Source organism: Periplaneta americana, chromosome 9, assembly GCF_040183065.1.
Source record: "Periplaneta americana isolate PAMFEO1 chromosome 9, P.americana_PAMFEO1_priV1, whole genome shotgun sequence".
NCBI lineage: Eukaryota > Metazoa > Arthropoda > Insecta > Blattodea > Blattidae > Periplaneta > Periplaneta americana.
This window is the reverse complement of record NC_091125.1, coordinates 109,265,968-109,276,208: the sequence shown is the minus strand read 5'-3', so window position 1 is coordinate 109,276,208 and position 10,241 is coordinate 109,265,968. Positions and strand designations below refer to the sequence as shown.

The 10,241-nt window shown below is 33.0% G+C and overlaps 1 protein-coding gene across 1 annotated transcript in view; it reads right to left on the bottom strand.

Moving 5' to 3' along the window:
- Nucleotides 1-3,220: 3,220 nt before the first annotated feature.
- LOC138705607 (zinc finger protein ush-like) overlaps nt 3,221-10,241 on the bottom strand; it is a 224,629-nt gene continuing 217,608 nt past the window's right edge. The window contains exon 9 of the mRNA XM_069834208.1: nt 3,221-10,007. Coding sequence (XP_069690309.1) covers nt 9,216-10,007 — 792 coding nt within the window. The 3' untranslated portion in view covers nt 3,221-9,215. The remainder of the gene's footprint in view (nt 10,008-10,241) is intronic.

Below are 10,241 nucleotides of genomic sequence, written 5' to 3'. Positions count from 1 at the left end.
CAACTTTACAGAAAGTTACACAACACAGAACTGCACGCATTGTATTCTTCACTTGACATACTTAAGAACATTAAATCCACACTTTTGAAATGGACAGGGCATGTAGCACATGGACGAATCCAGAAATGCATACAGTTGGGAGACCAAAGGGAAAAAGACCTTTGGGGAGGCCGAGACGTAGATGGAAGAATAATATTAAAATGGATTTGAGGAAGGTGGAATATGATGATAGAGACTGGATTAATCTTGTACAGGATAGGGACCGATGGCAGTCTTATATGAGGGCAGCAATGAACCTCCGGGTTTCTTAAAAGCCATAAGTAAGTATACAACTTTCCTGATCCAATCGTACTTCATGTGTTGTAAAAATGATAAAATTAGGACAGAATGCATGAATATAACCCTTAAATCTCTGGCTGGATAAAGAAAGATTGTCTGGACATTCTGATTTAGAATCTTCATGGTCAGTGTATTTGCTCCTTCCATGACGGAAATCGAAAGGACTATGCACGTTGTATTAATTTTACCTGTATTGGAATGTTGTGGTAATACTGAGAATTTAAAAAAAGAGAGAAAATACATTAAAAGACTTACTCCGGCTCCTTTATGAATGATAAAGATATCCCCTTTTATATGCCATGAAGGCTCATGGGGGCATGGATGTAGAGCTCCTTGCTTTCATCACCTTGGCACTAAAATGAGGTGGTGGTTGACACCACGCTCTGATCGTCTTTTATCCACCAGAAATTATCGGTACTCAATTTGACAGGAGGCTGAACAGACCCCAGACCCAGAGCTGTTCTGGCAACGAGAAAAATCCTGCCATTACCTGAAACCTTCTATCAAATATCCTTTCATAAAAGATTGATTCCTTCAGCATTATTTCTGACATGGACAGTGACAGTGGAATGACGGAGGAAAATGGAAGAACTCATACCATAGTTCATCCCGAAACTTGTCTGCACCAGCTGTCTCTTAACAACTCTAACCAACACTTCGTTTTCGATACTGACACATATTAAGATAATTTTTTTTTGCAAACTCTGGGAAATTCATTTAAATTAAGTAAAAAAAAAAAGGTAACAGGGGATTCACAAATACGTCTTTGTTTTATTGTTATGTACTTTTTATTGTTATCATTAGGGATATGGTAACCTTCGAAAAAGTACTAAGTTGATACTTAAAAATAAGAAATTAGAGTAAGTTTCAAGAGATTTTACGTTGCAAAAGAGAGCGATAAGATATATTATATGGGACTCAGACCAACTGATTCAAGTTAAGTAGTTTTTAAGAGTCTAAAGATCCTCATTCTGTATTCTCTGTATATATTGAAACAATAATGCATCGGTTTACAAGCAAACACATTAAGTAAAAAATATTAGTTCTGAGAAAAAGGCTTAGCTTATACAGTATAATGTACATAATGTATGTGTGTGAACTTAGAATTAGAAAATGAAATACACATAAAGAGAAACAATTTTCTAAAAATAATAATATTTTGAGGATTCACTTTTGTCGGAAGAAAAGAGTCTTTTTCTCAAAGTAATAATTTTGACTTGCTGTGTTTTGCTTGTAAACCGACGAATAAATGTAAAAAGCGAGACAATTAATAATATACCAGTGTCGAAGAATCAAATTCACGCCTATAATACTAGAACAAAAGAAAATTATTATGTAACAATGCACAATCTGAAACTTTTTATAACTAAACCACCAGTAATTGCAGGATGATAATATTTCAACAAATTACCAGAAAATATAAAGAGTATAAATTCCCAAAACATATTTAAACGCAAGTTAAACTAAACTTAATTAAAAATGTATTTTCTAATCCATTTTCATTGCCTTTCTCTTAATGTCAGCACCAAGTCCTTGTATAAGGAAAGAGGGTGTTTTTGTAAAATGTATATTTCAGTGAAGTATTCATTATTGTGTGTGTATATCCTATTGACACCCAATAATGACTGAAGTGGTACTTATGGTTCTTCCTTCCTTCAACATTTGAAATTTCATTGTACAAAGATTATCCATTTCACTACCCCTTCTCTTCATTTTGTAATTAAAAAGGTTTTGAGTTAAAATATGCTAGTTTCGGTGATGGTGAGTGGATATTATCAACAGTTACTCCTTCCCTGTCTAAAAATTAAGACTGGACCCTGGTACTGGAAGTGAGTGTTTGATGAGCGGTAGCTATCAGTGGATCGAGGTAGTGGAACGATTATGTCAGTGTGGGAAGAAAGCCACTGATATTCGGGGAATAGTCTGTTGTCTGGTGACCATTAGGAAGCTATTTTTGTCGTCCCTGTGGAATTTCCGAGACTGGAAAGCATGTAAAATCACTCACTCACCTCTTCCTACCTTCTTGGGTGTGTATGCTTAATAGATTTTGTACATGAGAAAAGACTTCCGCACTACATACCCTCTGCATACTTAAAACACACAGATACACAGTCCTGTATTTATTGAACTATTGCTCAGAAATAAGCTGTTCCTTTTTTTGTGTGTTCTAGTAAGTTACGTTCTCTTTAGTTCTTTAAAATTATCAAAGTCTCTCAATGGGATGGCATTCTCCTGAATGAACTAAGTGGCTCAGAGGCCTGATGCCTACATACGAGTACTGTCCGTTACTCAGGAGAAGACGAGCGGAAAGAATGTGATCTTCTAGACTATCGCTGTTGATTATTATAAACATCGCTCAGATAAGCATCCCAGTAGCCAGGTTATTACTCGTACAGGAAACATAAATAACAATGTGTATGGAAATTAAAGCTAAGTTGAACAGAAGGAGACCTAATGTTTCCGCTTACTGCAGTACAAATATTGCACGTGTTGTCGTACGTTATCTGTTCACATCCCTTCCTCCTCAGTCCGCTCTCTTCTCCTGAGTCACAGTAGATATTCCATCAGCACCAATACCGCATCCATGGAAGGACGTAATGCTGCACTTACCTTTCAGATTTATCTACCATCTAACTTCATCTCTTGCAAATATCAACACAATTAATATAATCATCATAAATATAAACTGATCTGAGGAATGCAAAATAATATTCAATCTAAATCGATAATTCTTAAACCCTTCGAAGCAAATTCACCCTATATGATGGCTCTTATTTATTTATTTATTTATTTATTTATTTATTTATTTTTGTTTTTTCAATGATTCTGCATAAAGGAAGAAAAGGAAACTGTATCTACAGGATTCACAAAAGACAGGAACTTACAAATAAATAATTTATTGTCTCCACCGGACTGAGGGGGTTGGTATTATGATATTTGTTGCCACCACAAAGACAATGACATGATATACCTGCCCAGCACTCCTACAACACATACATTACTCTTTCAGGGAATATAATTAATTGTTATATAAAAAAGAATAAAAACTTAAAATCCAACACGGCTACAGTATGTCTGTGTTCCATAAATGCGAGCAAGATATGCTTCTCTCAACCTGTTGCTTTAGCAATATTTGAGAGGTACTGTACAAAACAAAAGATTTGTTGAGATATTTATATTATCATCATTATTTTATATATATGTAACATATAAACTTAAAAAATGCCTTATTATAGATAAACTATTGCATTAAAACATTATCTCTTTGTAATGTTCTCGCTAAGAACAGAATAAAATGTATTTACTATGACACCCTTTCACACTCTACATCATGCCATCACATCTCCACATAAACGGAGAACTGTTTCTAATAACACAGACAATGTTTCTGGTACGTATACAACATTATTCTATCAGTACAGGGATTGAAGGGTGGTGACAGAGATTCAAGAGTGTTCGAGCACTATAGCATCTCCCTGTCACGTGATCATGCATCACCAGTCATGAGTGGAGCTTGCATCAGCACTTTTCATATGTGATAAGTTCTTCATGTAGACAAATTACACAAACACACGGAACATCAGAACAATTGAAGCAGATATTCTTAATAACTAAGGCACAAAGAAAGTAAAACATTAAGCATCATATAGCTCAATCACTGCTCTCTGTCCTGTGTTAAGGATTATGACAGGTTATATGGTACTTATGCTATCTTGGCACTTGAGTTATGGAATAATCTGTTTGGTGCCTGTTTCCATTTCTCTACAATAATTATTATAACAGTACATATGATACTTAGGACTTAACTTTACTGAAAGAACATACAATTAAAACTGACACGAAAAGAGATCAAAATGAATATATAATTGCTACATGCGTTATTATGGAACCAATCACATACTTTTTATGAGTCTCAAGTTTCTTGTGCAAAACAGTACAGTTATTAAATTTATAACTTTTTAACCTCTATTCAATATAGCAGAAAATCTTTCTTGAAAGACTGAAAATACCTTAAATGACGATTGAAAACTTAAATCACAATATAAAGCATAAATAACAGATATTACATTATTTTCTCTCCTGTTCATTTTTATAGTAATCAATCATTCTTCTTTAACAATTGCAAGTCAATCAGTATCAAAGAATTAAACTGTGCTTGCAATTTTATAAGTGACTAAAGAGGAATATCGATCCGCTTCACTGTCCTTCTGTCTTCCAGAAGACTTTAAATCATTAAAAGACTGTGGTTTCACTATTCAGGTCCTTATAACCATTAGCAAATAAAAAAAAAAAACTTGTAAGCTACACTAGCAGCAGGCTGTTTGACTGTAAAAACACAAAATCAATTGATGATTGGGATGATGAAAACAGTCAAGAAAAACATTGCAGGCAATTTAAATTAAAGTTATGATCTGCATATAAATTATGATCTACACTTGTGTAGACATACGTCAGATTACCCAATCTCTTGACATATCATTTGAGAGAGATATTGGAAAAAATATGAAACAATGTAACGGTATTCTAACAGAAGGCATTTTTAATTTCTATGAATAAACCATGCTCATTATTCAGTGTAATTCAGTACCGGTACTGTACTGATGTTACTTTAACTAAACTTGGATAGCAGAAACATATATTATTTTGCTTATGTTTTAAATATGTTAGTACGGTACCTTAAAAAAAAAAACATCAATAGGTATACTTTAAAGCACTATGTTACATAAGAATGTATGTATATTTGTATAAAATATATTAATTGTATATATAAACTTAGTTTTATCAAAGACTTCGGTTAAATGCAATTTTTTTCTGGTGGGGAGAACTGTAATTTAAATTTAATTTTAGTGGGGAATATTGTGTACATTTTATGTAATATGACTGGTAAAAATGTTGAGATACTTAAAGGATTGCGTAAAGATAAGTTTTTTCAATATATATTTAATTAACACCCAAAATATTGCTAAGATTGCACTTTAACAATAATCTTTCATTATAATAAATAATTGAGAACCTACAAATTTCAAGTAGATTTGTTCATTTAATATGTTGATATATTAAACTTACTTAAAACATTCTATATAATAATTCAGAAAAATGAACCATTTATACTATAAGGTGTAACTTCTGAAGATTTTGGAAATTGTAAAGTGAATGTGAAATATATAAGTTCTTCGTGTTATATACTTAGAAAATCTAAATTTTATATTTAGTTCAAAATATTTTATATTTAGATGACATTTCTTGTAAATCAACATACTGGATAAAGCGCACTAATAATTATGCGATTTTTCAGGGAAAAATATGTCCTTCCATCGTAAAATTGCTATGTAAACATTCAATTCTTCGGGTATAAGGGCCATAATGACTCAGGGATAAAGTTTACTGTTCCTTCAGATTGGGAGCTGTAAAATCTAGAACGTCCAGTGTAGTGGAAATAGGCAAGAAACATAAAGCAAAAATAAGAAAAAAAAACTTTCGCTTCAAATAAGAATATATTATGGTCTCTTCCAGACAGCTGCGTTAAAAAAACTTGTTTTAAATAAATGCTGCTGAAGTGAAGTTGATTGCGTCCTAACTCATGTGCTCCTTGTAACGCTATTAATAGAAGCTAAACAATCAACTACAATTATACATTTCAGTACGGTATCAGAAGAAATATGATCTCTGTAAAATACTGTAGTGGAATGATGGAAGAAATGTTCCAGCTCAAGATAACAGATATAAGGGAAATAGTAGTCGAAACTAAAGTGTAATAAAACACGAAATGTTTATAAATTAACAGAGCATTTATTTCTATCGAGCTTATTTTGTTTAAATGCTGTTTCGATGAATGAAATTGTTTGTGGGTATTTCCGCTGCATGAACTTTCTTTTATGATGTACCTTAACTGAAAAATTAACATGCATACAAATTGCAACATATAGCCTAATTCTAAACATTCTCTTTTATAACTTATATATGAGGCACCACAGTACCATTATTCAAACATAGTCAAATGCATAATGAATGTCATAAGTGAAAAAAGGAAAGATAAGGTACTTCCCTCCTTCCTAGTATCGTCCATGCAGCGAATTACACTTTGGAACTTAGAAACAAGGTAATAGATAGGCCTAATCATGGCTGATGTACATTCGAGAAAAAGCAAGAACTTACTTATAAGAATAATAAGTATGGTAAATAGTTTGTTTCTCCAGATTTTGTCTTTTTTTTCGATATTCAATTTCTTTTTAAAGCTATCTTTCATTATTTGTTATTAAACGTATCTCCTGCACATTTTATGTTAAATTCAATTCATTTTTAAACTACTGCTATTAAGCACAGTTAATTTAGAGAAAGGATCACAATCTGAATGACTTCTCGATTGTTGCTGCTACTTTTTACAATGTAATGTAATGCCTTTTCTTTATCAGACTGATCTGGAGAAACTCAATAAAATTTGAAATAAAACTCAACATTTGAATAAGGGAAATGATGAAAATGAAAAGCATAACCACTGTAAGAGGTACTAAATATAAAACATGTTTTATATGATTATTGAAATACCGCTAAGCGACTTCAATTACACTTCAGGTTAATTAATCATTAGTATGGCTGCCAACATCTCTCTGATCTGATCTTCAAAAGTTAAATATTATTAACAAATTTATTTAAATCTTGTTAACAAAAGAGAGGTCAACCATCCTGCAAGCTCCACTCAAATTCACACTGAAACAATGAACTCACAAACTGGCGTGCTATGGACTAGATCCACAAAGTTGTCTGTCCTTCTGTCCGTCTCATAATGGGAGGATTTTAATTTCATGTTCGAGCACACAGTTAACAGTAATGTTGACACCAATCATTGGACGAGTTTTTCTTCTTAACTATAAACATATTCGAGTGTTTTCGGTAGCCACTGAACAACAATGTTGGACTGAGTTATTAACTTCATATACATATGAGAGGGGTACAACAAAAATACAGTACCTTCAATTACCATCGTATTTCTTCTTATTTTTTTCTTTAAACAGAGATTATATAAATGAGATTTCCCATTTCACTAATGTAACATTGCTGTCATATCCTAGCAAGGATTCTCAATTCTCTCAGATTATTATTAGTCAGAAAAAAGATCAAATTGATATTCTAAAGTATTAATTTCTGTCTACATTACAGATTATAAATTAAATTATTTTGAAAGCCAACTGATCTTCACAGTTGTTGCTAATCCAAGTGAGACTTTGAAGTTCTTTGTTATTGAAATATAAAAAAAAAACAGCGAATAAATAACTTTGTAATGGTTATTACTTAGATTCCCGGACTAATATAAAATAAATTTAAGAAATGAGAGTTTAGGTTTCTACAATGGTGTAGTTTTTGAGTATTTCAAATATATGCAGAAGTTGATAGTTTCCAACATTCTTCAACTATTTGGTGATTTGCTATATTTTCATATGTAAATTGAATTTGTGGTAAATTTAACAATTTGCCCGAAGGTGGAAATTTTCGTTATTATTTCCATTTAGCAAGACTGAATTTGTTACCAATACCTACAGTTCTTCTTATTGAACATTAATGACAAAATGTGACGTATAGGGCTACCAATTTCATAAATATTTAGTCAGAACAGAATTTTAAAGCTCTAGGTGAAATATTTCGTATGAAGTTTTCAAATCTCCACCCCCCCCCCCTCAATGTTCTTACTCTTTATATGGAAAATTATGTACCGGTAACTGTATAAAAATTTCATAACATAATATTATATGGTATATATTAAGTTACTAATAAATTACAATGTATTTTACAAACAGTATTCGTATTGAAATTCCACCCAAATGTTCTAATTATTAAAGGCAAGAACTAAGAAGAATGTTGAAAATATAACCTCAATTTCATCTACTAAATTCAATGTATGGTGATTTCAATAAATAAAATTTGGAAGTTGACTTCACAATAGGCCTACTTCATAATTAATTTTAATAAAATGTAATATTCAGCCAATAATATAATAGCTAAAAAATATTGCATTTTAATGAAGTGTACTGAATAAAAATTAGCTTCCATGATGTCACTTCCACTTGAATTATTGGCACTAACAACGTGTTATCTAAAACAAAACTGTGCCTAAGAATAAAAATGAAATCTGTATAAAATACACAAACATGATTTTACTGTTAATAACTTTTGAAATTTTTATGACCTAAATTTGCAAACTTACCAAGGTCTAGAACAAAGAGATAGGATACCGGTATGCATACAGATACCAAAGAAAATATTTTTTGTAAATAAAGGAAAATTAAGCTAATAGAATATCCATCCTTAATTCCATTATAAATATCTGAAATATTCATCTAGTGGCTGAATAATAAGGAATATTCATCAATCACAGCTGTAGTTGTATTTAACAAGTGAACATATAGTTGTAAAAAGCAAGAGTCTCCCATGTTCAAAGATCTTACATATTCCTACATATGATAAGAAGACGAGTTTTTTCATGGAAACTTCAAGAAATTTACGAAAAGTGGAATTTGTAAAGTGTTTCCAAAATATTATCTGGGATAGTTTCCACAGTCTTGTTATTTTAATTTATTCGATTTAAAAAAAAAATTCAATACGAAGGTATTCGGTAATCACTACAAATGAACTATAGCCTAAGTTATTTTTTAAATTAAAAAAAGTTGGCCTTATCCTTAACATCAATGCAGCATACCCTTTAGTTTCAACATAAGCTGTGAAGAATGGCACAGCATAAATGTGTACCTGAGTGAAATACAGGTGTTTCGTTAAACAACTAAGTACCAAGAAGAATTGAGAATCATTAATTGCTATATATGTGACAAGGGAACTGCTTTCAGCGGACTGCTGATTGACTGAGAGATATGCAGATTCCTTGCTTACAGCACTGATGTTTCAGCAGTACGTCCTCCAGGAGTCCCTGTTGCATTTTCTCCAGCATGACTGGAACAATAGAACTTCTTGTGTGCAATGAAGGTGGACAAGTAGTTGAACGATATATCGCACGATTTACAATATTTGGGTCCTGTTTTCTTGTTATTGTTGGCTGCTGAAGACTGTGTATCCTGCGTGTCACCATCAGCGGGGTCCCGACTTTCCACTTCACTAGAATAAAACCTGCCACTGTCCTCCCTGTCTCTGGACTGAGACATATCCAGCCCCGACTTATCGTCCCCTAAGCTGCCTCTGACGTCATCAGCTTCTGACACCACACTCAGAGGTTCGGCCTTCACTACAGGTTGTGTCATAGTGACATCCTCCTCTACCTCAACGTATTCCTCTTCCCTGTCTTCTTCCGTATACACTCTAGCCACCACTTCCTCTTTCACAGCAACTATCTCTTGTTTCAAACACTCTTCACCCCCCTCTCCCTCTGTCACATCCCTGGGACTCTCCAGTTTTATGTCAATGGGCGATGTGGAGCCCTCGAGCTCAGATTTAACTTGCAGGTGGACCAGCCTGTGATGGCGGACTACGTTGCCTTTGTATGTAGAACTGTAGTTGCACAGATCACAGAAATGCAACTTCTCTGTGCGACCACTGTCTCCTGCCTCTACAATCTGCGTTTCAGTTATCACAGATGGAGTGTCTGGTGGCTGTACAACAACTGGCTGCTGCAGAGTACCAGTCGCTCCTTCATCACCAATAATACAGGAAATGAAGTTCTCCTCCTATTGTAAAGGAAAAAGAAACTTTGAAAATTCAATAACTACAACAAAAGAATAAGGCGAAAAGGATTATTTTTAAATTAAATAATATAAAATATAAACGATGACGACGTCATCATCATCATCATCATCATCATCATCATCATCATCATCATCATCATCATCCAATTTACGCCTACTGTTACTGCCTTTCTGTGCCAACTTATTTTTGAAATATTTATGGTAAAAATTGAAAGC